Raw genomic sequence first — 27,636 nt, forward strand, 5'->3', positions numbered from 1 at the left:
AGCCATATTTAGTGTTAAGAGTTATTGTCAAATGTCGTTATATGTACAGCGGATCGACTGAGAGGGGTGACGTGTTCTTTACTCACGTTCTTCTGTAACAAGAATAAATAAAAGCGGAACTGGGGTGAGGTCGGGAAAGATGTCTGGAGCCAGGCAGCACTGAACCCACCCTCCTCGCATCCACGCTGCAACCAATTCCACGCCTTCAACTCCCATCTCCCTCTCTTTGTTTAATCTCTCTACCACCTGCAACCCTCACGCTCGCCCCCCCCCCTCTAACAACTCGCCCCCTCACACGAAGGGCAGGATGCCGTAGACGAACAGGGCCATGACGGCGGCGCTGAACAGGCCGGCCACGGGCACGGTGACGAACCACGCCAGGAAGATGTTCCTGAAGAGGTGCCAGTCCACTGCCTTCTGGGAGCGGATCCAGCCCACGGCCACGACCGAGCCCACCTGGAGGCCGCACCCGGTGGGGGGGAGGGGGGGGGAGAAGAAAGAGAACATCAGCGGCAGCAGGGACTCAATGGGTCAGTCTGACCGCGTGAAGAGCTGCAGGCTGTTCTTCAGAGGCGACTTAACCTCTTAAACTCTGCCAACGCAACCTACAGCTCTCCACCTCGGTCCAGCTCGTTCAGAGAGAGGAAGCAGACGGGAAATCGGACGTCTGCCCAGATTCAGGCGTGGAAGGTCTGAGATCAGCGTCACAACTCTGAGGCTCATGTCAGACCTCCACCGATCAACGCTTGTTTCACCTTTATTCAGTACAGTCACGTCAGAAGGTCCACTCACACCCCTCTGCATGCGGCGCCACCCCTACCCTAAAATATTTAGCATAATTAGCATTTTAAACGCCCGTGTACAACAGTATGGGCGTTTGCGTCAGCCAATCAGAGACGTTTGGTGAGGGATCACAGCGGGCGCCCCACACACCAGCAGCATCCATTCAGTTTGATCTACAGTTTCCAAACGCTCAGATTGAAGTGAGACCAAACTGAATGACAGCCAGTCCCCCCCCCCCCCCCCCACACACACACACACACACCTTCACCAATCAGCCCTGTGTGGGTTACAGGTGTTGTTGGCTATCTTACCCATGTCCTTCTGCTCAACAACACCCGTGAATCTCACACATCCCCCCATAATCTCATTCCAATCACCACAGCTACACCTTTAACCATCAGCATGTAGGTTTTAACCGGGGTTGATTACAGGTTTAAGGGAAGAGAATGGGAGGAGTGACAGTTAGGTGTGGATGGTGATGATCAATTGGCCTCAATATCAGCAATTAAATATCAATTTTGAGCCTCGTGCAGTTTCCCTTTCAAAATATGTGGAATTCCTTTATTTATTTTAGTGTTGAAGCAGTAAAATTCAGATTAGTTCATCAAAAGCACAAGTTTATTATTTAGCCTAGCCTAGAGGCTACAAACAGGCATATTTCTGTCTCATTGTTCTTTTTTATTATTATTGTTATTGAAGAATAAATAAGTGAGGGCGTATTATACTTTTCCAGTTTTACCAACTAGGTGCAGCGTGATGCTAATTAGCATTGGCAAACGTGTCCGACGGCCGATATCACACGACAGGAAGTCACGTAAGACTGAGGATGTGTTTGCTGCTGAAGGGAAACTGCCGGAGAGGTCAAAACAACAACTGCAGGAGTTGTGATCGGCTTGGGTGATTGACGCCTACAGGTGAAGCAATGGAGTGGAGCCGTGGCAGCGCTCCTTAGGATAACCTGACTACCAGTGACTCCAATACCTTGCAGTGGGTGGAGCTTATTGGGATGCCCACATTTGATGCAACAAGCACTGTTAGCGCACTCATTACTTCAATGCAAAATCCGCTGTAGAGACAGATGAGTGGAGAGACAGAGAGATGGAAAAGGGGTGTGAAAAATAGTGGAAAACACGTGTGTGACAGGTGGGATTGGGGGGGGGGGGGGGGGGCCCGGGTGGAGTGTCTGACTGGTGCGAACACACAGGACGGTGGAGGAGCCACACAGCAAACCATGCCAGTTGCTGGGGGAGAAAATTGGAAGATCTGGTGGGAACGAAACAGAAAATGAGACAGGGTGCCGACAGAGGGATGGAGGGGGGGGTCCGATACGTCCTCCAGATCAGATGTTCCTGTAAACAACAGGGGGAAGGGGCTCCACACTGCTGCCAGAAGAGCAGAACGTTTGGATTCTCTAAGGAATCTTTTAGACTATAATCTCTAACAGAAATGATGGGGGAAAAAAACAATAAAGGATGAATTTGGGGATTATATTCAGGTCACTGCAAACACCAGTGGACCTTTCTAAAGTGATTTAGACCATCGTGCTCTGAGAGGCAGCGGGAGCTCCCTGCACCCCCCCGCTGATGCCTGAAAAAGGGGGAGGGGGAAGGGGCGTGAGGAAGCCGTCTGCAGGCGCCGCTCAGTCATACCTTGCAGTGGGTGGTACTGACAGGGATTCCGATATTGGAAGCCAACACGACTGTGAGTGCAGAAGCCAGTTCAATAGTGAATCCACTGTGGAGGGAGGGGGAGGGGAGAGGAACGGCGAAAAGACATCAGTCACTGCAGCGCCCGGGAGCCGCGGCGCCGTCACATCAGATACAGCACAGCAGGGTTTAATGAAGTCAGAAACTTTACAACCACTGACGTGAAACAGAGGCCTTTCAGTCACTTGTTAACAAGTTCCCTCCCATATCGATCAATCCGACACAGGTAACGCTGGAAACCCAGAAGATGAGAAAACTAAAGGAACGCCAGGGAAGACGCATTAATGAGCACAGCGAAGCGAAGCAAGAAGAGCTTTGACAAGCAGGAAACACACACACCTTACGTGCACACACTGCTTTGTCAGGCGGATGGCAGGAAAAGCCTTCAGAAAGGACAGAAGGGGCCTTTCGAACAGAGAACCAGAGCAAATCCGTCCTTGAGTTCAGCCACAAGACTAAGCTGATGATTTAACCAGCAGGGTTCAAGCCACAGAAAAGAGGGGAAACGTGGACAAAAGAGACGTTCCTCACTCCCTCCACACTAAAGCAGCTCGCAGAAACCTGTTAGGTTCTTGTCAGCAAACCAAGCTTGAACCTAGACCCTGTGAGTTCATGCACACGTGCACACAGAACACATCTACTGCAGAGTGACCCGCAGGCGCGGAGCCTGTGTTCTGTTGTTTCGGCTGTGGCTTTACACTCAGGTGAACAGAACAACACGTGCACGCGCGCATGCATTTTGCTTGCTGGGTGGAGAAGACAGAGGGAGGGAGAGTGAGCTCAAGGAGAGAGGAGCGGCAGGTGCTGGGACAGATGGAGCCCCGGGGCTTCTGTTTACGGAGGTCCAAAAGAGAACTTATTTGGTTATTATGTAACAGGTCAGAGGACAGATGGAAAACATTCGTTTCATTCCATACGAAGGTGCGTTTACTTCAGCTTCAGATGTATATGATTCACTGCATGATGCCATTTGTTTAGTCTGTTAAGACAGATGGTATTTACATGCATGTGTAAATACACGGATGTACAGCTTGCTTGAGGAGTAAATAATGTGTTTTTACCAGCAGGGGGCGGGTAGAGGGGACACACTGAAGACATTACGGGATTTATTTACTGTAAACAAACATCTATCAGGTGTATTCATGAGCAGTGTGGTCACTCACCCAGGGAACTGCAGCGACTCCAGTCTGTGGTCACGTTGAGACACACATTCCATCTCTCTCTCTCTCTCTCTCTCTCTCACACACACTCACACATAGTGTCTCTCTCACCTTGAAGGGGTGATGGGGGTCAGGTCTTTCCCCATGGTCTGAATGACGCGGCGTCCCCACACCCACAAGCCGGCGCAGATTCCTATACCACCGTAAAACAGGAGCCAAACCGGAGTGGCTGCGTCCTGCATGACTCCGCCCTGCTCGTAGATCATCCACAGGGCCACCAGGGGTCCGATGGCGTTGCTGCAGGAGGAGACGATTTAGCGATTGAAAAGGCCAGAACCACAAGAACAGGAAGTGGAGTACCTGACGTCGTTTCCTCCGTGGGCGAAGGAGCCGAAGCAGGCGGTGAGGATCTGCAGGAAGTGGAAAAGCTGGAACACCTCAGGCTTGTCTTTCTCCTCATGGTCCTCCTCAACCAGGTCATCCAGAGGCCCTGGGGCTGGAGCGCCCTCTTCCTCCACCCCCTCCAGCTCCGTGGCCAGCTTCATCTCTACCCCGCCCTCCTCCGCCTCGATCTCGGCCTCCGCCACAGCGTTGCAGTATGACGAGTAGCTGTCGTAGCGTATCCGTTTCTTGGTGTAGGACACACTGTTGCTCCTGTATCCCCGCTCCCCCACCAGCTTCTCGTTGTCATCGTGAGACTCTGAACGAGCGATCGGCTGGACGGGCATGCCGCATATCGCCGCCGTGTAGCAGGTGTAGCTGTTGTTGCGTCGCAGCAGGCGGTAGTTGTTGTCCGCCTGACCCGCGTTGGAGCCTGAGCGGTCGTCATCCATGCGGCCCAGGTGGATCTTGTGAAGCAGGTCCTTGTAAAGACCCGAGTCCTTGTGAACAGTGTGGTAGACCTGGCCATCGCTGCGCATCTGGCCATCGAAGCTGAAGGTGCCGTTCGTGACGGGTGACTTGAGGCAGCCGTTGGTCATCGAATGTGTCCGGCCTGAAGGACAGAGGACGAGGAGCGTGTAAAAACTAAAGTGGGTCGAGACACGTCCAACGCCAGTATTCTGTAGTTACCGTAGACCCTGCCGTTGGGCAGCACTGTGCCTCCGTTGGCCTGATTGGAGAGCTCTCCGCTGGAATCGCGGGTGCTCCGATCGCTGCCCGCCGTGAGGGGCACCACGGCCTCATCTGTCCCCTTGGCTCCCGGCAGCTCTTTGAAGACGGGGCTTTCCTCCTCCTCCTCAGGTATCTTGTCCAGGACCTCATCAGAGATGCGGGACAATGCCTGCTCCTTTCTCAGACGACCTGGACAAAGATCGAACAGCAGAAATCTCTTCTATTGTATCCAAACCTTTGTGATGGAAAGCAGGAAACCACTCGCCAGCGACAGTCCACACACATCAGATGATCCAAGCTAATCCCAGCGCTGATAAGCCCGATGCCTCAGGGCAAACACATAAACACATGCCCCACCTGTCTGGCCAGCCATCGCGTCCAGATTAAATGATAATATCACCTACCCTCCTCACTGGCCCTCAGAATCAGCACATTAAAGGGGGGGGGGGGGTGTTACAGCAGCCTCACATGTGTGCCTAGGTGCCTGTTCCTGTTCCTGTCCCTGGGTGCTGACATTAATTAAACAGAACCAGTGATGACCGTCACTGGTACTTTTATTGCACTGCTCTGGGACTCCTAATTATGTGGATGCCCTGCGTTAGCCTTAACGGGACAGTAGATGAGGGAGTGAATCCAAAGAAAATGATGCAACTGTAATGACTCTCCTTAGATAATTACACTGTAATTTTTAATATTTAAAGTAATAGCTAGATCACATCAGCATAAGTGATTCATTATCCACTTAGAACCTTGAACAGAACAGTTGCGGAACAGAACACTGCCGTCTCAGGTATTCCACCTCCGGCTCTACCCACTGTTACATTTTTCGTGTCATTTGTTTTATGACTGTTTAATGAATGACTTTGGCTTCTGGCAAACTTTCCCATTAAAGAAAGATCTTCCAACTGTGACCTGAAAGCTTCTAGACCAGCAGTTGAGAATCCAGAGAAATATAAGAAAGATTCTAGCCTTGAGAGTTCTTTCTCCTGACTTGTATGACACACACAAGAGTGCACACACACACACACACAGACACACACACACACAGACACACACACACACACAGATACGTACTTGCTATTTTCCTCCTCATCCACGGGCAGACGAATACCCAGACCAGCCCGGCACAGACCAGTGACTCGGCCAGAGTGATGAGGAAGATGGCCCATATCGGCAGCATCTCTAACCCGAGCACTACAGACGATGAACAACACGGCGGTTTGATTAAAATACGGGTTAAAATGTGTTAAAAGCAGTAGGTCCAGGCACTCACAGGGCGCTCCAGTGTACAGGATAGAGAAGGTGTTGATCCCAATGGTGGTGGCGTAGAAGAGAGGCAAGGCTCGCAGCCCGTTGGGGACAGAGTCATCCTGGAAAAGATTTCATTCTTATCATCACAAACAAAGCCATGCCATCCTGAACTATCACTGTTATTTTATTATCATCTAAATGTAAATGACTGTCAAACACAACCACGTTGCTGACTTGATAAGACAGGCCCGGACGTATCCTGCGCGTGCCAAACGATACCGGTTTATCTAACTTCCTCATACTTGATTTCCCAGAGGGATCAAACAGATGACACACAGTAAATAAAAGTGGCAGGATCACCAGATTTAACTTAGTTAAATCACCTTTTCCTGTGCGATCCTACAACCAAAATAAGTAGTGGAGAAACCTAAATGGTGCCTTTCGCTTAAAGGCGGACACTCGGCTCAGGTCAAAGGGGTAGAAATATTGAAAACACATGACAACATGGGAGTATTTAATGGTCCACTGTTGCGCAATGTGTGTTCTAGGAGGGGTCTGACACTCGGTGTGACCCGAGCATACACAAAAGAGGCGGATGACTACAAATCACAGCAGACGGATACGCTACAGTAACCACCTATTTACGCCGAACAAAAATGCAACACTCGTAAATTCATCTGGTGGGGGCGACGCCGGTCTGACCTCGCTGCAGGGCAACTGCAGCTGAAATGACAAATCAGATGTAATCCCGTGGTTTTGACCCCGAGATGATCCGCCACGTTTTTTTTGTCCCGGTGGCCGGGATCGCCGAGATCGACCGTTGCATAACTGCAGCGCTGCCCGTGTTGCCAAATCAAATGGATTTTTTTTATTTTATCTCTACTGAGGTCCTTTCAACAGTCTGTGTTTTGTGTTTGAAGGAGACTACAACCATAAAAAAAAAGTCACCTGGCTGGAAATAGGCACGAGAACACGGCGTTTCAATGACAGAGCGTGTTTGTGAGCCCACCTTGTTCAGGATGAAGTGTCTGATTAGCATGAAGAGAAATCCAGACATGAGCCCAGAGAGCAAGGGGGAGATGAACCATGATGCCACTGGAGGAGGATTAAAAGACAGAGATTAATCATAGTTATAAGCCAGCAGTTTGAGCTTTATGAAGCAGTGAAGAAGGAGGGGAGAAAATGTCATGTGCACACTGACTGCAGTTACACAGTACCGCCGCTGGGCGGCGACCAGAGGAGGAAACCTCAGTGAGTTCTTTTGTTTATTGATGATGTGGACGAACCACAAAACTTGAACAATAAGGAAACCGTCAAGAAAATGCTGTGTGCTGTCAGTGCAGATGTAGGGGCGTTTGACGTGCAGAAGAGAAAACCCAGCCGGTACCAATCTTGACGAGCTGCATCCACTGGACTCCTTTGGTGCCGATGGCCACCATGGAGAAGCCGATGGTGGCGCCAACAATGCAGTGAGTCCCAGAAACGGGCAGTTTGAGGAAGGAGGCGATTAGCTGCCAGACGGCTGACCCTGTGAACAAAGAACACAAAGCTCACACATTCTTTATACTTAATCAGCCTCCGACAGAGCCTTAAAGTACAGAAAATCAGACTACACACAAACATAAACCTTAAAGATAGTTTATGTGTGCTGCTCTATCTTTCAAATCAGAATTCATTAACGCTGAGTCAGAAAGAGGAATGAGCCCTGGGCTCCTTTGATAGTCTGTATTGTTCTGAATGTGACCTCCTCCTGGACACAATAGAAGCATTTTCCTGCGTTTCTCTTTTCAAATTAATATCGTTTATGAATATGAACAGCACACGGGCTGAAAATGTTTTCCTGTTTTACAAAACGCTAGAACACTGCCCTTAGTGGTGCGCTCCCACGACTGAACGATCAACACGTGGGAACCCCCTGTGCATAATATCACCTTATTTATCAGCGCTTCCCAGCACCCGCTCCGTCATTAAATCTGCACCATCTCCGCGGGAGCCCCATTGTTTTCCTGCCTTTCATTCACCCTTTTAATCCAACGACATTCACAAATTCCTGTTTGTGTCTCGCTGGTGTGTTTGATGTGAGGACAATTACGGGCTTTTTCAGGGAATAAAGACCCAGAAAGTTCAAAAAGTATGAGTATAACGTAGCCATGAAGTTGTAAGTCCACGTTTCAGAACTAGTGCAGGTTAAATATAAAAGGAGCTTTATCAAGTCTGTGGGGTTACGCAATCACATTAGCTATTTAAATTCCTTTTGGGGATGGTGAGCAAAGCTCTGTTTCCTCCTGTTTCATGTTAATCTGGCTGCAGAGATACGTGTAGATGATGTGCATCAGGACCCTAGACGGCCGTCATTCAGTTCTTCAAATAGCCAGAAAACTCACCGACCATGGCGCTGACCTCCCCGGCCATGAGCACGGGCACCGTCTCGTTGTAAAGGCTCACATCTATGATGCCCTTCCGGATGGTCTCGCCCACTTTGGCCCCCAGCAGCATGGAGCCCAGAGTCTCGAAGATGGACGCGAGGATGCAGGCCTGCCTCAGCGTGACCACGCCGGACCCCACGGCTGTGCCGAAGGAGTTGGCAACATCGTTGGCGCCAACAGAGAAAGCCAGGATGAAGGCGATGATGAAGCCAAGGATCACCATCCACAGGTACGGCTCCAGATCCATCTTGATGGGATTTCAGCAGGCAAAAATCCAAGAGTGGAAAAAGAAGCTCGACTTTTTCTTTTTAAATTTCTAGAAGTGCTGTGTGCGCTTGAACTGGAGGACTCCGAGGAAGTCCACTCTTCTTTTTCCCCTGGTTACAAAGAGTTCGAGGGGAGAAGCACAGCTGCTAACTAAGCAACTGGAGCTCAGTCCAAAGATTGGAGACTAAGGATGGCGAGTGCAGAGAGCATTCCATAGCTTAGTGTGAGTCAGTCTGTCTGCACGCTCCTTCACCTGCAGGAGGAACAAGAGGGACAGTTTACTGTCAGACTTAAGCCACGGGTTTGCTTCTGCAACATCAGGCAACGCCACCTTCAATTTATAAGCAAAGGAGGGGGGAGGAACCATGAGGGAGGAGCAGAAGATAAAAAAAACTCTGAAGGATCCAGAATGACAACCCAGATCAAGAGAATCAAATTAGCCAGTCCCAGAAGGTGCAGACAGCAGCCGGTTTGTAAAGAGACAGGATCCAGAGGACATTACATTACAGCTCTGTTACCACCTCCGTGCACGAGGACAACACAGGGCTCTGCAGAAGCAGCTTTGTTGGACAGGCTTTAACCTCTGACCTGCTGTTTATCTACACCAGACATCCTCACTGAGACCTACTCCATTTGTGTTCTGTCCATTTCTTTCTCGTTCCACTCTGACAATAAGTCTGGCTCTCCTGTTGAAGCGTCCCTGGTGCAGCAGCTGAAGCAGCGCTGAAGCACGCGCGTCCTGCGTCCACCTGATCTGGTAACTTCAACAGAACCCGAATATGGGAAACAACAGAATCATCCACAAAGTTCCCCATAACTTATTTCTATTATCTCCATGATAGCATAATGATGATGATGATGATGAGCGCCACCAACACTGAAGCCCCCGGTGGTCCTTGAGAAAAATCTACGCCACAAATGTTGCTGTCCCCCCGTTTTGTCTGGCGTCTCCGCCACATAATCGCTTGGAAGAGTCATTTTGCAGGGGTTAATGGCAGCACATCACCTTCTATGGTTAAGCCAGCTGTTAACGAGGAGCATTAAACATAAACAGATTGAAGGCCGGGCCAGTACATTCTCTCCGCGTGAAGCGACTGTCTGCTTCTGATCGCGTGGGGGCAGGCAGCTCTTTTCTAAATAGCCTGCGGCAGATTCTGGCTCCCTCCTGAAAGCAGAGCGCTCCATCTGGAACAATTGAGGTCACAAACCGCTGACACTACCAGCCTTTATCCTTCGGTGGACCGCAAGAGACACGTCGAATGATTACGGTGTCTCTGGATCAGGGTCTGTCTGAGACCTCCTTGAATCAGGATGACAAGTGGGAGAGCTGGAAGAGACCCGACTTAACGATGTGTATCTCTGCTCCTAAAGATTCAGCTCGAGACTGCTGGGATGAGAGTAAACTGATACCTCAAGTCATAAAGATGCGCTCGTCAATAAAAGTGCAGTCAAAAGTCTTTAGCCGAGTTAATAATTAATCAGCAAACATTACATAATTTCAGCTGGAGATATGCAGACAGGTTCAAAAATTCAACTGCTTAAGAACTTCATTTAATGTGTAAACTAGCCTCACAAGTATAGAAGGAAAATATGCGCACACACACACACACACACACACACACAAATCCAAGATGTTCGGATTGTTAATTTGACTGTTCTTTGTTAAGCAAACAATTGTAGTTTGGGAACTTTTCTGGTGATGAGACGAAGCTGTGCAGCAGGTGTGAAAGTGCCAAGCATGTTCAAAAACTAAATTCTCCCGGAGTGAAACATGTACAGAATTCTCTTATTGGCTCCTGCGATGCGGAAAACCACATGAAACTAAAACACAGAGGTTCCCCAATTTAATTCAGCCTTTTCACCGCTGCCATTGATGTTTGCAGGTCCTGTTGGGTCCTTTGCTGGGTTTCAGTAACATGAGCGTGACCCGTCTTTCCTTCTTCACAGCAGCGTCAGGGTTCACTCACTTCATTATGCAACTTAATTTATTTAAAGCTTCTCAGTAAAGTTACGCAGCACGAGTTTGATCGCTGTGCAGTTTTTACACTTTGAGAGCAATATAAATTGACGATATCTGCAAAAGGTTCTCTCCATTCATGAATGTGCCACTGCGCCATGTTGGGTGAGAACCATCTGCATGAAAGAGATGCACAGAATAGTTGTTGACATGTTAACCCCACGTCACCCAGCCCGGACAGTCTTGCCCTCACCCAGAATATCCAAACAACATCTGAGCCCAAAATGTTCTTCATGAAGGTGGCTCTTCTACTCCAGATACATCACCATGACAACCTCTCCTGAACTCAGGGACTGTTCTGTGTATATGTAAATATGAAAATGGACTTATATAAACGCTTCCCTGGCAACATAAAATGTTGCAGATGATGCAGAAAGCCTCCTTCCCCCAGGCTGCCACTGCCTCAGGTAAGAATACGTCTGAACCTTAGCAGGGATCTCAGAACAATGATGAAGGCCAAGCAGTCATATTGGCTGTGAATGGTCGATTCAGTTACTGCAGCTGCATTGATGCTACAAAGTTTAGCAAAGTCTCAGGGCTAAACGCCGTGTTGCGCTTCGCTTTATACTAAATTGTAAAGTCCTTATGTGATCAGCTCATTTTCTGCAGAGTAAACAAACACACCTGCAGCCAAAAGCCACAAACAAACGAGCTCAGAATAGTCTCTATCTGGACTGAGGCAGAGAAGACTGTTCTGGAGGTAACGAGACCGTCTCGTCATCTCAAAGGCACTGATGCCCCAAATTGATCCTGGCTGGCCAGCAACCACCTTCCACATTAACCGAGGGTGAGTAAGATGTTTGTTGAGTACAAGCAGACCTCGCTTTAAATAACCTCAAACAAAAGGAAATGAATACAGAACACGCACGCTGTGAGCCCATATGCTCTTGAGGAATACTTCTGCCCGGCATCTTTTCCCCGTGGGCGTCAGGTGGGTGACAGCCCGAGGCAAATCGGCTCCCATTTTACCCGAGGCAACGCCGACCTCTGGACGCGAGGGCCGCTCTGGAACTATAAACAAGCCTGGGCTGGCTGCGAGCATTCCTCTGACTGTTTGTTCACGTCGCTGAACAATGCTTATTAATCTGCCCGAGATGCCACTGCAGCACAGCTGGTGCAAAACACCGTGTCACGAGTCTGCGGTCTGCTATTCACCGATTCACCCCCCCCCCACAAACTAACCCCTTACATGCCAAATCAGATGATGACTCAGAGCAGCATCCCAGCCTAATTGTTGGACCTGAAGCACACTGCAGTCACCAAGGACACGCTGACAGCTCTCAAAGTGGTGGATTAGGAGGACTGGAAATCCACTCACCCCCCCACCCCCCCGCCGCCTCACATCAGGGGAAAAGTGATGAAAGGATGGCAGGGGTGAAGGTAGGAGGGAGGGGGGGGTGAAGTCAGGGAGAGCCTGTGATTATTGGAAAATATAATTCTGTGGAAGAGAACAGCTGATGACGGGAGGGAGCAGGAGGCTCAGAGCGAAACCAGCGGGTCGTGGTGGTGTTGCGGGAGAGAGCGAGATAACGAGACAGCGCAACAGAGGGGGGGTGGAGCGGGGGGGCAAAGTCAGCTGAGCCCAGACCGCCGAGAAGTATCTGCATTCTTAGCGCACACGGACCAATGAGGAGTGGCAGGGAGGCTGCGCGTGCCGCTGACTGGCTGGCTGCGGGGGGAGGGGAGGGGCAGGTGGGGAGGGGGCAGCCAATGGAGCGCGGAGGAGGGCGAGGGAGGAGAGGCCGGACAGGCGAGCATGTGCGCGGATGCGTTTCACAGATGAGGAGATGCACGCACATGGACCAAGGGCACCCGCGGCGTTGCCCGGGCCGCTCCAGCGGCGGCGAGTCGCGAATCAAAGACGCACGCTCAGGTGAACGGCGCTGTGACAAAATGGAGGAACGAAGCCCGGGGTGCGCAATCGCCAACGCCGCCTGTTACTGCAAGTATTCCGCAGGATGGAACCAGCTGAGCCAGTGCGTAGCTTCTTCTTTTGATGAGACATCAACAGAGAAACACGCACAAGTCCGATCCGTCCCTTTCAGGTGCCCCCCCAAGCGTCTCTATCACTCTGTGCTAATCAGCAGATAATAAGCTAATAAACAGGATTTAAAAGGCTGCTGAAGAAATTTAATCTCTGCTGATGCCTAAAAAAAAAAGAGAAGAACGCTGCAGCGGTCACAGAGACATTCCCAGAGTTTAAGCCGTCTGTATATGTGTGTGTTTTTACTCACACACTCCATCGACGCTGAAGCTGCCGCTGCACCGTCGGGTCCTGTTCCCTTCACTGTCACCGACTAGAATGGGAGCAGTAAAACTCTGACACCGCTCCGCGGTGCGATCGAGCGTTCCTGTGACTTCTCTGCTATTGTCTCTCACTTGTTCTCTCCCTCTCTGCCCCCCCCCCCCGACTGGTAAAAAGCCGATGTGCGTCAGCTGCACCTGCTGCCTCCGACTCTCTGCTTCACAGTGGGGAGGCGCTGTCTCCAAAAGACCCAAACACACTCACACACACACACACACACACACACACGCAGGCGGTCTCTGCGCATTGCTGGTGATCGGTCAGCCTCCTTGGACAGGAGGTGGCCTCTTAAGAATGACAACAACAGCACGCATAGCTGCAACAGCCTCTTCAAAGGCTCCGTTTCCATAAACGCTCTCGCTCAGTCGGTCGGTTCTCTCTGTGGAGCTGCACTGCAGCACTGAGGAGAGCCGTCAAGGCCTTTATGAGCGAAAGCGCCTCGGGTCACATTATTCAGCCTCCCTTCAGAGTATATTTGTGATTAAAGATCACGCATGCGGCAGGCTGCGGGCGCCATCTTTTCAAGGTCTTTTAGGGTGCAAATACGCTCACTGGCCACTTTATTAGGTAGAACTGCTCACATTGGAACAGGCTCAGCAAAACTGGACAAGAGAAGATTGGAAAAATGTTGCCTGGCCTGATGGGTCCCGATTTCAGCTGCAACATCTGGATGGCTGGGTCAGAATCTGGTATAAACAACATTAAAAGCATGTGTTGTATCAACGGTTCAGGCTGGTGCTGCTGGTGGTGTAATGGTGTGGGGGGGATTTTGGACGTACTTTGGGCCCACTAGTACCAATTGAGCGTCATTTAGACTGTAAGGCCTAGCTGACTGTTGTTGCTGCTCATGTCCATCCCTCTATGTCCACAGAGGACCGTCTTCTGATGACTGCTCCAGCAGGGCAACTCACCGCGTCACAAAGCTCATCTCATCTCAAAGTGGATTCGTATCACAGATGTGCAGCAACTGAGTGATGCTAACGTGTCAACATGGACTAAACTCTCTGAGGAATGTTTCCAAGACCTTGTTGAATGTCTCCCACAATGAAATAGGGCAGTTCTGAAGGCAGAAGGCAAGATGACCTTTCAGAAATTTTGCAGATGATGACGTTAAATCAATAAATGGATTTCGCGTCAGCAGCCACAAATCATAATAAATCCCAGAAGTAATTATCTGAATCACTTCAGCTGGGGACGTTATTTCACGCTCAATTTTGTCTGCAGAGTTACTCCCTCACAATTACGGACAACTTTAGTATTTTTTAAAATCCATAACACACGATTACAACACTTATATATTGCGAAACATTCAACAAAAAACCCATTTCAAATAAAGGTGCGAGCTGGTATTTGGCAGCATTAAACAGATAACCAACCATAAAGTAGACCTGCAGCTCGTTCAGCCACCCCCAGCGTTCAGAGTTGACTAAGCCTTAAGTTTGAATACTCTTTAAGGTCACCTCTCTCTGGTTTCACTCAGCACAGTTCACAAATTGACTCCCTCACCCCTAAATGGCAAACTGACTAACAGCATGGCTGCTTTTCAGGCACGTTTCTGTGGAAATGTTCCCAACAAACATGCTGAAACTGTCAATCAGCAACAAAAACAGGCCAAAATGAAGCTTTTATTCAGAAAGGATCTGTTTTTCTCACAGTTAGCATCTGAAGTAGTGGCTACAACGTACAGCCATGTACATCTGCTACAGAACAAACATGCCGGTTTGTTAGCTAGCCAAGCACCACGGGGTTACAGAACGCCGTACCTACCGACAATTGTACCTATTTGAGGTTGCTGTCCAGCTTTCTTCTTCTTCTGCCACCTGTCTCCATGTTCCTGGTATAAGAGTCATCTTACCCATGACCCCGCTGACTGTTTTCCACCACCCCCCACTAACCCACACCCCGCCCCTCCCCCCACGCTCCAAGGCTGTCCTCCATGCATCAGAGTAGAAACCCAAGAACAAAAGAACGTCTGCTTGGCCGGGGTCATTCCCTTTTCCATCCCTCAACAGTCCTGGTGCAGAATCTGAAGGAATCTGGACCAGGACCTCTGACCTACCTACGTCTCTGAACGATAATCTACCACTGGCAGGCTCCGGGGTCTTAATTGTGTTACTGGGACAAAGTGGGTGCCAGTATTAGCGAATAAAAACGCAGCCCAAATTGTGCCAGCGGCTTGAGGGGAAAAGCAGTGTACAGATAATAAACAACGATTAAAAGCATCCGCTCTGGCACTGAGACATGCAGAGTGTCCAAGGAGGCTCAAACTATCTTTGAACGATACAAATTTAGCATTTTTTTGCCTTTGCTAGCTGCAGAAAAACTACGAGCTACATTGTAGTTCCATCCACATTCAAAAGTTTGGGAAGATAACAAATTTACGGGATTGTCAGCTTCTTTTGAACTCATTCTTCAAAGTGCAGTGATACAGGTGATAAACGGTGTGTGTGTGTGTGGGGGGGGGGGGGGTCACCTTTATGCCCTAACTCACCATTTCTAATCATTGGATTATGAGGAGGGACCCTGTGGCATTTGTCTAAACCTCCACAGCTGTTAGCAGCCCACAGGGAGGTGCAGGTCTCTTTTCTAGGTCTCCTACCTACCAACAACCTAATGTTGCTCTGCTGGATGACCGTACACGACTGGAGCTACGGAACTGAGACCGTGTGGTAACTCGGCTGCTACTTTAAATGTGGATGTTTTCAAAGCGACCCGAGAGGGTCCAACTATCTGTGATCTTGGACGGCTGAGTCTCCATCTGTGGGTGTGGACGAGAGACAGACAGCGGCTGAGAGAGTGAGAGAACGCTGGTTTCTAAGATGGATCTAGTGGTCTCTGACCTCATGCTCTTAATCCAGGCTTCCAGCACATGACCCAGCTAACAGAATTACGGAGTGCTCTGAGTAGGCCTGCTGCTGGGCGCACGTAGCGGGAGACGCAGCGGAGGTGGGGGAGGGAGCACGGGGAGCAGGAATGTCGGCTTCTACGCAGACGCATGTGCTCCCAAACACACGCCCTTTTTTTTGGGCCATACATTTGTTTAACGTGAGTGTGTAACAGCACAAGCAAAAAGCACGAGGCCGACCGGATTAGGCCGGTCAGTGAGTCAGCGGATTACTCTGCTGGTTATTCTGGGCGGAAACTAAAACAATGCACAAAAACGTGCTCGCTTAAGCAGCGGAGTGGGTCGGGAGAGTGGGCCGGTCACAGCAGCCGGGGGATTTTCACATGACAGCTTCGGCGTTGGGATTCAAACCTTTAACCTTACAAATGAGCAGCCTTCACACAAAAAAAAAACATCGTTTCCACCAAAATCATCCAGGGGGGAAAAAAAAAAATCCCCAAACTTTCTTGAGCAGAACTCTTGAGGGGTGGGGCTGTTTGCTGAGAACAGCCATTGGTTGCATCTACGGAAGAAACAAACTTACAGGATTCATCGTCAGCCTGACTTGAACCAACGTCCCTGAACTTTGAGGCGGAAACGCAAGAATGATGCCTGCTGATGTTCCAGCGAGGGAACCTGGGTTAGTTTGCCCGAGTCACCTCTAAACCTATTGAAATAAATAATCCCCTCCCCCCCATCACATCACCTCAAATCAGAGCTGCATTTTATGCCCCACCAGGAGGCGAGGATGGCAAACGCAGTCCTCCTCATTTCACCCCGAGCAAACCTAATATTGAATATAACAGAATATAAACGCCAGCTTTGGGCCTGCAGCCCTGTTTTTGGTCGCAAGAATCTGCTGACCAACGGAACCGACCACAGATCCAAACACTGCCCTCCACAGGCTTCTCCTGCAGGCGGGAGCACGTTTTACTCCCAAACGGCAACTTTGTCCCGTTAGCTTCCCCACCGCATCTTCTGCTCCGTGTTACGCAACGTCTCCCACCCTCCCTTCAACAACAGTGCTACTGGGCACTTGCATGGAAAATCATCCCATCCAGTTTGTTGACATCGATCGCTCTGGTGTCACTGTGGGGACATACCGGAGCGGAAATGCAGTATATATAGATGTCAACTCTCAATTGACACAAAGAACTCTGGAAGTTTTTAATAATAGCTTATTCCCACATCCCCATTGCTCATCGGTGCAATATATTTGCTGGAGGAGACGGCTCACAACATTGAATGTGTTTTTAATAGTGCACGAGGCTGCAGTTTCCCCGGGCTCTGTTCCAAAAAGGCTTCCATTTCTATATTTGGATTATTATAGTCACTTGTTCAATTTAGCTTTATTAAGAGCAGGGACGTGCACAATTAATCCTGAAGCTGGTGTCAAAACTGAGATTAGCTCTTCTTACAAGAGGAATAAAATGCAGTGTTAAGCAGACTGAAAAATGCTGATAATGTTTCAGATCACAAGCGCAGTTCTGTCAGCACGTATAATTAAATGTCATAGATGAACGGTATCATTTAGCAGCACCACACCAGAGTCCGACCAAGTTTAAGACACCGTCAGACAATCATTTCCATTTAACGTTTTACAGACCAAAAGTGCTAACCACAAAAAAAAACACAACTTTATGCATTCCCAGACAAACGTGCCTGATCTTAGCACCATCTCAAGCATTAGTGAGAGCGCCTTAAATGCCCTCAAATGGAATAATTCACCCACCAGGCAAGGTGACTCCACCTGCCGCACCACCTCTACTGTCAGGCCTCGCTGCTGTCTGAGGTGTCACGTATCCGACACTTGCCTGTGTTGCTAAAGGCGGCGGACAGGAGGGACGGCCTGGCTAGAAATAGCAGCGTCACATGAGCGGAGTGACCAGTCAGCCAGCTGCTCATCCTTACATGGAGCCCTGCCCTGTCCGCACCATCAAATAGACGCGCGGGGAAGATTATTAACTGGCAGCGGAATGGGCGTTCCTCCGTGATGCCTGTCGCGACCGTCGTCACTTCAGGTGGACGTGCGAGCGGGCACGGTTTCTGAAAAACCCGAACGCTTTCACTCGTTCAGCAACAGATTTGCTCCAAGCGTCGGCGCCAGACCGAGGAGATGATATCATCAACTGGCACGAGCGTCATGAAGAGGTCTTCTTACTTTGGTCAGAGCTCCATCAAGCCATCTGCCCTCAGATATTCCCAACAAACTGTCCCCTGACCTTGACCCCCCCCCCCCCTCCCCCACTGAGCTATGCCTCATTTTATAGGTGACCGCAACAAATGTGTTTGAAGGAGAAGAACTGGTCTATTCTGCTTCTCATACATATAACACAAAGCCTCACAGTTCAGTAGTGAGCTTGTCATTAGCATAGTTAACACCAGGCCAGCACCCTAACAAGAGGTGCTCTGTGTGACAACGCTTTGATACGGACCGGACCGTTTACAGAAGGCCACCAGAAAGGGCTCTCCTGGGCCCGAGTGGCGAGGACAAACGTAGCCAAAAAAACACTCAAGGTCAGACACAATGACGCAGCTAGCACAAGCGGCTGTGCTGCTAACTGTGATAATTAGGTGTTGGCTCGTCGGCCATGTTGACGTTTCAAGCGTTTGTATTTGAGGGAGCCACAGCGTAAAGAACCGAAGTTTTCCCGACTGCACGGACCTCATCCACTTAAGTAATGATCTCCTGCGAGAAAATCAACAAAGAAGAAGCAGACCGCCGGGACGCTAATGGCCGCCCGGGTGGGCAAATGTAGTCATTTTGAAGACAAAAAGAAAACGCCGCAACATTCCTGCGAAGATGTACCAGAAAAGTGATCTACTTTTGGGTCAAAGAAGATTGCAGACCTACATGGCGGTAGTGACGGAGCCAGCTAGCATTATCTGGGGGGGTTCCCTCAAATTAGCTTCATACAGTAAAATGCAGACAAACCACATATATTTAAGTGGATAAAAGCAGACTCAAGTGCTTTACAGGCCTCTATAAATCTCTGGTAAACAGGAACAGAAAACTGAGCCCACTACCCACAAACACACACTTTAAACACAATCTGACCCAAGCTAATTACTGAAACAGAGACGCAGAGCTACACGATTATTTTGTCTCTTCTTTATTCCACGCCGAGCTAAACCAACTTTCACCGTTCGGATTAGGTAAAACAAGTGTGTGGAGACATACAGCATGTACACATGCACACACAAACACACACACACACACACACACACACACACAGATGCCCAGCATGAAGATTCCCACATTCTGTGCCATCATGTGACTCTGCCATGGCGAAGGAGGGCTCAGTCATAAGAGTGCAATTGTGCGACTGAGGCTGAGGTGGGACGATCAGAGAGACAGACTGTTCTCTGACACTGCCAGCAACTCTACAGCCCACAGAGAGGTGGACACACCATCCGGTACAAGGGCCAGCCCGTGCGGGGCCCGAGTGCCATGGAAACCAGAACAGACTTCAGTGTATTCTCCATACACTTCCCTCTAGCATTGATCTCTAAACTCATAGCTCACGCCTCTTTGGTAGAAGATGTACATTTTTAAGTGGACTAGCCAGGAAATGAACTTTGGCCCATTTAAAGTGGCCCAAACAGCGCTGGCATCAACGTGCCATAGAAGCGGCCCCTGGGCAAAAAAGGAGTGTGAGAACACAGAGAATCTGGAAGCTGAACTGCTGATGCACGTGAGAGAGAGAGAGAGAGAGACAGAGAGAGAGGGAAACTGGTTTGACTCTGCTCTTTCAGCTCGTTGAACACAAATAAATTACACAATGTATACCCCCCTCCCTCCCTGCACGCCTCCCACACTGACGGCAATCTTCATACACGTCGCTTTCAAAACAAGTTGCCCAACCTCACAGCTGATTCTGTGCGTCCTGGCGCGTCGACCGTCTCACATTTCTGCATTAGCATGGACGGCGAGTCCAGCGAAGGTGTGGGGCTAATCTGCAGCTGCACGCTGGCAACGCCGTGTCGGTCTGTGCCGCGAGGCCGAAACCGAGACCAGGTCAAGGTACAGTCAAATATCGGCTGAATTTGTCCTCCCCCCCGCGTTGCTGCGAAACCACCCAAAATCCACGAGACACATAAAGCGTGATTAAAAGTAAATGTCATGTTCGTTGTTCCTTCCAAGTTCACAAGATCTCATCATCAGACGTGAGCGGCGCATACGGGAAAGGAGCACGGCGACGGCGACTTTATCGCACCGTGTGCAACAGAAGCACGGTGTGTAAAATGGGGAAGTTATTAATCTGTGTATCTTATCATGCTATATTTTTTTATCTGTACTATGTTTATGGCCCCAGGAGATACTGTCTTATAGTTTAGGTGGCGGCCGCTTCACTACATCCTACCCAAAGTTAAGACAACTGGAAGAAAAACACAAGCGTGTGTGCGTTGGTGGCACCCCCCCCCAGCATTCCTTTTAATCGCCTTATCAGAATGCACATTGATCATTAACTCAAACTGCGTCCTGGCGGCTCCTATCCTGTTCTGCTGCTATGTAAGCTATAGCATAACGCACGTTTCATGTGGAGTTTACAGCGGTGTGCACAGCTCTGTGCGGGATTATGGCGGGGGCGTTAGCTCCGGTGTCACAGTCACGCACCATCGCCTGTATCTTGCAGCAAAGACACAGATCTGGCTGCATCAATACAGTAGCATTAGCGGCATAAATTCATTTGTCTGAAAACTATCGCGAAACACGCGCAGCCTGAAGCTGTCACGCATCATTAGTATCCAACAACGTTTGCAACATTCTGAGTTTTGCTACAGTTTTGTTGTTTTCTGTTGACTTCTCCCTGTTTGGAAAATCTGCATGTGTGACGGAGACAAAGACAGGCCTTCGTGTCCTCGGTGGCAGGAACGTGTGGCATGTTTAAACCTCGTCCTGCCTCCCCAGGGTTATTCCAAGCAGCTCTGCTCCACTACTGACTGTGATGATGTCTCCAGTCTCTCAAATCCATCATCTCAGAGTACCAGTTACAGCAGGTATGGTATCTACACAAAACAACCTGCTATGAATTAACCTACTAATTCATCTATTCACTTCAATCTAAATTATAACACATCGAGGAATTTAAAAAAAAACAACACACAGCTGAGATAAGACTGTCGTGCTTTGTTATTGGGCAATGGAGCGGTAGTGGCGTTGCATAATGCGCATGCGCAGTTGTCGACCCGCCTCGACTCACGGAAAGCTCAACAGATTGAAATGAATTGGCGTGATTAACAGTACGCAATTCGTCACACGCATAAATTACCCCAGCGCTCGGTTTCCCCTGGATCTTTCACACCTCTCCGCCCCGGCTCGCCCCGGCAAGGCGCCCCCCCCAGACGGCGTGTCTGGCTATTGTGACTCGGTCGGGTGTTTAACACACGTGTAGCAGCTCCATTGACCCACAAGTTGCGTGGCTGCGAGTGGCAACAATGCCGCGAGCGCCTCGCGACGCGTCGATTCCCCGCGCGAGGCGAACATGCGGCAGATGAAGAGGCGCGTGGCCCCGTTTACCGCAGCAGCTCATTTAAGTGCGTTTGTGTCATGTTGTGTCCGCACTCACCAGGGCCCCGTTCCGCCTGCAAACTGCCCCCCAACGCACGCTCACCGCAGGAAATGCGCTCGGAAGTCTCTTAACAGGGTTTGGAAAAAAAAACAAAATGTCGAAGCGGGATGAACGCGGTCAGCAGTTTAAAGCCATAAAATACACTTACCAACGAAATAGGACACCACGGGGAGGGTGGGAATGTGTTGTCGCTCTCCGCCTCCACGCCTCTATCTGGTCTGTCGTTTCCCAGAACGGCTCTCCTCCGTGGACGGCGTCGAAAATGTCACGGATTCCGGCCGCGGTCGTCGTCCGGAACGCTTGACCTCCGCTGGGACGGCTCCTGTGACCGCGTTGCGCCGAATGTCGCCTGCTGCTGTTCGTGGCCGGGATTGAGCCGTCGTCTCTGGCGCGCCGTTCGAGATGACAGCTACGGCTGAGGGAGGAGGGAGAGGAGAGGAAGGGAAGGAGGGAGGGAGGGGGGCGAGACGGGGTGGTCAGTCTGCGAGGACCTGGATGGGATCGAGGCGTTTAAAAACAGATCATGCGTCTGGCATCTGCGAGACACGGACGCGATGTTCCGGACAGAACCGTCGCGTTGGATGACGTTTTCGGACGAGGTCGTTCTTGAACATTAAAGGAGGACTTTCTACCGCAGACATCACTGCGCCATGTCGGACTCGTGCGTTATTACGCACCTGTAAACTATCGAGCAGTAAAGAAAGAAGGGGCGGCCTGGCACGTTTAATTACGCCAAACCTCCACCACGATTTACCCCCCAAATAAAAGCAAAACGTTTTCTTTTATTCTGTATTCAGTGCCCGGTGTTTTGCGCATGCACGTGACGACCGCTGCGCGTGTTTCCTCACAGCGAATCCGTCCAAACGTTGTTTATTGTATTACGACAGTGGCCACGTGCGCATAAATGTGTTACGTAACCAGCGAACCACTCCACAACAGCGGGGGGGTCATTAGGAGGGTACCATCCCTGAATGGGACACAAACATGGAGGGCAAATGGTCAAAAAGCTGATAAGTTAAATAAGAAAGATCAGAAAGGGAAGCGGTAAAACTTTAGTGATGTTGTTTGTGAGGTTTTTCCACTCGGAACGAGCCTGTAGCGTCTTGTTGAAGCGCAGAACGCCAGAAACGTGCTCGAGGTGCGTCATAACCACAATCAAGGGCAACAGAAATGGATCACCATGGCGACGAAGCCCGTTTACTTCCACCAGTCCCGTGAGAGTAATGCTAACGTGATGTGCAGTTTACCAGGTTTCCAAAAGGCAAAACTCATAGTGCGAGATGCTCGGGTGGATTTTGTGGCAGCGTGATTAAATTCCACACCTTCGTCACTGTTTAGAACGTGACATAGAACATGAAAAGATGTGCCACATCTGTACGGGCAGGCCTGTATAGACACTTAGAGCAGCAATAACTGTGACAACAACATCCACACCTGTGTAAGCAGGATGTTCCTAGACACAAAGAACAATAAAAGTAGATAGTAAAACCATAACACCATAAAGCAGAAGAGCTGGGACGTTTGGTATTACAGGACAGGTTAATCTAAACTGACTTCTGATCCAATTTAAATAAGCTAATTTGAATTGGGGAGGGAGGGGGGAAGAATGGGGAGGTTCCCAGCTTTATAATATTCTTTTTTTTTTGCTCCAGTAGTCAAACATGAAGACACTTTGCCATCCTGACGGCTTCAACAGCCACATAGCAAATATCACAGCCTGGTCCGAGTTTCCCGAGACCAGTCCTCTGCTGTTGTTGGGGGGGGGGGGGGGGGGGTACCGTGTTAAAGTGCTGCTGGGGGACACAGGCCATAGTCTTACTGACCATGTTTTCATAGTCACTCTTTAGTTGGCAGCACGGATGTGGTCATATCTACTGTATGTGGTCAACCTATGGGCTGGCAAACAGAACAACAAAAAACTAATTAGTGCCGAGGAGGAGTCCCACAGGATAAACGGTACATTCTTCACAAGTCTCATGTCCAGGCATGTCGCCTGGGAGGGACGTGTACCATATTTGTGGATACACTCCCACCACCTAAACAGGCCTTTAGCCCAACACGTCACTAAGATTAACTGCTGCGACTTTATCTTTCTGCTTTTGAAAAATCTATAAGGAATGATTGGATTTTGTTTTCAATGTGGCTGTGTTTACACTTTCCCCTGCCTTTCTTTATTTGCTTTTCTTGAACTTTTGAGAGCCTGAACTCTGGAATCCAATTACATAACCCACAATTAAGTGATCAGCTTCCTTCAGTCTTGTCTGTCATGTTTGTATGGTGCTTAAATTGAAGTTTGCCTCCAAGCACCAGCTTTAAAAAATTAGAAACAGCATTTTTAACTCTGTTTACTTGTCAGTACTGTATTAGAATTTATTGTTTTTCTTCTTTCGTTTATGTGTTTGATGTCCAATATTTACCTTTTTTGCACAATATATCACTTCACAGCCAAATTTCACAAAGATACTCCACAAATATTATATTAATCATGTAATTCAACTACTATTCATATAATACAATTTCACATCTGTATGAATGTCCTAGAACTATATAGTCTTGTTGGAATACATTAATAGTATTATTATTTTTTCACATGTAGTGTTTGTAAGCGATACTAACATTATTATTAATACTAGCAGAGGTAAAAATATTCGCCTAAAGAGCAAAACTAAAGGCGACTTCACATTTTAAAAGTATTACGGTATTTGTGGATGAGTTGTGCTTTGAGCACGTGCTGCCATCTTGTGGCAATATCGCGAAACGACGTGACGCAAGCTGGGTTTTTTCCCCCCCAAAATATCTTTTCCGTGATGTTTATTAATTCCAAATCATTTCACAGTTACCTCAACACACCCCAGTGCGCTCAGACCTCTCAACGAACGCGAAAAACGCGAGGCCGCAGCTCCCGCATGTCTCTCCACAATCGTACTGCGGAACACCGCGTCCAGCCGCCCGCAGCCATCCTTCACCTCAGAGCCCCGCCCCCTTCCTCCCAATCCCAGCCACGCGCCGTCTCCACGGCACACACACAAACATGGCGGCCTCTGTTTCACCGCTACGCTCCTCCTTCAGGATTTGTAGCCCGCTAACCTTACCCCATCACTGCTGCCGGAGCAAACTGCGGCTGCACCGAAGGGGCGATGGCCAGCGGAGGGACGTGCACCAGACGGCGGGCAGGTAAGCGGAGCGCGCTCCAAACGCCGGCGCGTTTTTATATCAAGGGATGAGACGCTCCCGCGCCGGGGAAAGCGCGTGTACCGTCACGTGTCGGAGGCTGGTGATTGACAGGAGTGCTCACCGGTCAGGAGGCAGAGGGCTGGTCGGTGGGCACAGACCGTCCCAGGTGGGATTGATGCACTGACGTTACCCCACCTTAGCCAGACGGTTCAGTCTGACCACTTTACCATCAAGTGGGGAGTATAATGGGGGGGGGAATTCTAGGACATTCATTCATATCTGGCCAACTCATTAAATATGACAATGTTCACCTACAGTATGCTTCCCTTCACCATGTAAATGGGTCTAAATAAAAGTGGTGTGACATTGAGGATCCTAACTGATTCTGTCCATGGTATTCTGACCCCCCCCTAACCTGTGCAGGTGGGGATCCTTTGCGTCCTTTGTCCAACCTTCGACAGAGGGAATCCACTGGTTACCAGCTAACTGGTACCACTAGATTACTGGCACCAACTGTTCTGTTCTGCCACAACGACGTGACATGTTGCTACATACTGCTGTTGTTGACACGTTGACATTTTAAAGACGTTAGCTTTGGAATGGCAACTTTTAGGAACACAACAAATTGACTTCTAACCTCAGCCGTATTTGTTACAGTATTCGTGTTTGTGGTTGTTTTACAGCCTCTGGTGCCACGCTCGCGCCTGCTGTCGTTCAGGTTTTTCTGTTATTTCCAACTCTAGGCGTGCGGCCGTGGTGATTTCGGGGACGGAGCTGGCTCGTCAGATTCAAAGAGAAATCCAGCGTGATGTGGAGGAGCTGGTAGCCCAGGGTAACATGAGACCCCATTTAGGAGTGGTGTTAGTCGGGGAAGACCCGGCCAGCCGTACCTACGTGAAGAATAAAACTCGAGCAGCTAGCATCCTGGGTAAGTTTGCCCTCCCCGTGTGCAAAATGTCCACATGGTAGGCGACCGAAAGGTAAACACGTGTTGTGCACGTGCGCCGTCCGTCGTGCCGTGCAGGTATTTCCAGTGACACAGTGGTGCGGCCAAGCTCTGTCTCCCAGGAGGAGCTGCTGGAGCTGATTGACAAGATGAACCGTGACTGGAGGGTCAGCGGCCTGCTGGTGCAGCTGCCTCTTCCTGGTAAACACAGTCACGGAATAACGTCGCTGACGGTGGCGTCCGAAAGAGCTGCTCCGCGCGGCGTTTCGCAGCTGTAGCTAACAATTAACCGGTGCCTGTTGTGCTGCCCGTTCACCCCCCCAGAGCATATCAACGAGCGAGCTGTGTGTAACGCTATCGCTCCAGAGAAGGACGTGGACGGCTTCCATATCGTGAATATTGGTAAACTGTGTCTGGATCAGAGATCCATGGTGCCGGCCACCCCTGCAGCAGTGTGGGAGATCATCAAAAGAGCAGGTAACTTAAAAAAGAAATACAGCGATAAATACCATAAAAATACTTAATACCGTGAAGCTGGCAGTTCCAATTGCTGCTGTTTTAGGAATAAATGGCTGATGTGCTCACAATTTTTCACAGTTTGTCTTAATAATGTGACACATTTATGTTTAATTGGTACATTAACTGTCATAAGGTTCAGTAATAAACTACCTTAAAAATTCAAGATCGTAAACCTTCAATGGCAGTTTAAATTAAAAGTGTTGGCGCTGTTAACTGTTTCGTCCACTAGGTGGCGACTCACAATCATTTATGCTCCATAGGCTCATCAATATAGGAGCAAAAGTATAACACTCAGCCTTCAAAGTGAGTTAAAAAGCAGGACAATAAACCTCTCTGGCTTTGTTGCCACGTGGCACAGTTTGAAACATTAAAATATGGATTCAGTCCACAGCATATGGGGTCCCGGGGGTCATATTTTTCACACCTTTTGACAGTCCTTCTCTGTCACGTCTGAGCCGTCAGCCTTGAATAACCCTGAAAAATGTGTGCGCAGGTATTGAGACGGTGGGGAAGAATGTGCTGGTTGCTGGTCGATCCAAAAATGTTGGAATGCCCATTGCAATGTTGCTGCACACAGATCGCAAGCATGAACGCTCTGGAGGTAAGCGCATGTTTATGTGTGTGTGTGTGTGTGTGTGTGTGCAGGTGACTCAGCACTGTGCTATTCTCTTTCTCTTTGTTGCGCCATTTTGGCTTCCCATCAAAGTTAGATGCTGAAAGAGTTTTGCTAGGATGTGACCAATAACCAAACTTTTTCACCTTTTCAGCACAATCTGTCGGAAGAGCTCAAACAGCCAAAAATACCAGGGAATGTGTAAGAAAGGGCTGAACAGGGCGAGACTCGTGGCACTGCGCTCTGTCTGCAGACGGATCAGCTGCCCTTATAAGGCTTTAGGAAGGAGGGAGAGTGTTTTTGGAGAAACATTTTCTTTATGAAGTGAAGCAACTTGGAACATTAACCTGTCCACATGTTACTGGCTGGATCAACGCAACTAGTTCAGGGGATCTTCCACAGAGTTTGCACCTCTAAGCTGTCCGATATCGCCCCCTATTCCCTTTATAGTGCCCTAACTAGGATGTATGCCATTTTCTAGGGCTGTTATGTGAGTCTCTGTACCTACTTAGTGCACTCAATGCATCCCACAATGCATTGTGAAACGTAGGGTACAAACGGTGCCCTTAACCAAAATATCCCATAAAAAACATACATTATGCTGACTCTATTCTCTGAATTCGCCGCCATCGTGCACGTGTCCGTTGATGGTCTGCTGACCTTCATGTTGATAAAACCTCACTTGTGCTTCGTATCCAATTGTGTTTCTGCAAGTTGGAAACTTGCTTTTGCTTGTTATTTCTGGAACAGCATGTGGTGGGTCGTAAATGTGACAGGCAGGCATCACACACAGGCGCGCGCCCGTGCGCACACTCAGGTATGTGACCACGAGACTGAGCAGGCTGTGGCTCGCCCCTCTTTTCCATGGAACGCCGCCGTCCTTGTCCTTCACCCACGTG

The 27,636-nt window shown here is 49.4% G+C and overlaps 2 protein-coding genes across 8 annotated transcripts in view; one reads left to right on the plus strand and one right to left on the minus strand.

Moving 5' to 3' along the window:
- slc20a2 (solute carrier family 20 member 2) lies at positions 1 to 24,711 on the minus strand. 7 transcript variants are annotated; one of them, XM_029830216.1, is made up of 13 exons: positions 24,578 to 24,711; positions 21,634 to 21,900; positions 21,483 to 21,551; positions 8,398 to 8,959; positions 7,401 to 7,541; positions 7,023 to 7,108; positions 6,036 to 6,132; positions 5,837 to 5,956; positions 4,721 to 4,951; positions 4,010 to 4,643; positions 3,761 to 3,946; positions 1,765 to 1,849; positions 1 to 456 (listed from the first exon to the last, which is right to left on the minus strand). In XM_029830216.1, the coding sequence occupies exons 4-13, from the start codon at positions 8,684 to 8,686 to the stop codon at positions 292 to 294; spliced, it is 2,034 nt and encodes a 677-aa protein (XP_029686076.1). In that variant the 5' UTR covers positions 8,687 to 8,959; positions 21,483 to 21,551; positions 21,634 to 21,900; positions 24,578 to 24,711; the 3' UTR covers positions 1 to 291. The 7 variants fall into 7 exon arrangements, with proteins under 7 accessions (XP_029686076.1, XP_011614118.1, XP_003974988.1 ...); XM_011615816.2 differs by lacking the exon at positions 1,765 to 1,849 and adding an exon at positions 2,433 to 2,517; XM_003974939.3 differs by lacking the exons at positions 1,765 to 1,849; positions 21,483 to 21,551 and adding an exon at positions 2,433 to 2,517.
- Positions 24,339 to 27,636, plus strand: part of mthfd2l (methylenetetrahydrofolate dehydrogenase (NADP+ dependent) 2 like) — a 4,809-nt gene continuing 1,511 nt past the window's right edge. Inside the window, exons 1-5 of the mRNA XM_011615815.2 lie at positions 24,339 to 24,659; positions 25,403 to 25,587; positions 25,684 to 25,806; positions 25,930 to 26,082; positions 26,618 to 26,725. Coding sequence (XP_011614117.1) covers positions 24,517 to 24,659; positions 25,403 to 25,587; positions 25,684 to 25,806; positions 25,930 to 26,082; positions 26,618 to 26,725 — 712 coding nt within the window. The 5' untranslated portion in view covers positions 24,339 to 24,516. The remainder of the gene's footprint in view (positions 24,660 to 25,402; positions 25,588 to 25,683; positions 25,807 to 25,929; positions 26,083 to 26,617; positions 26,726 to 27,636) is intronic.

This window comes from Takifugu rubripes, chromosome 21 (genome assembly GCF_901000725.2).
Source record: "Takifugu rubripes chromosome 21, fTakRub1.2, whole genome shotgun sequence".
Lineage (NCBI taxonomy): Eukaryota > Metazoa > Chordata > Actinopteri > Tetraodontiformes > Tetraodontidae > Takifugu > Takifugu rubripes.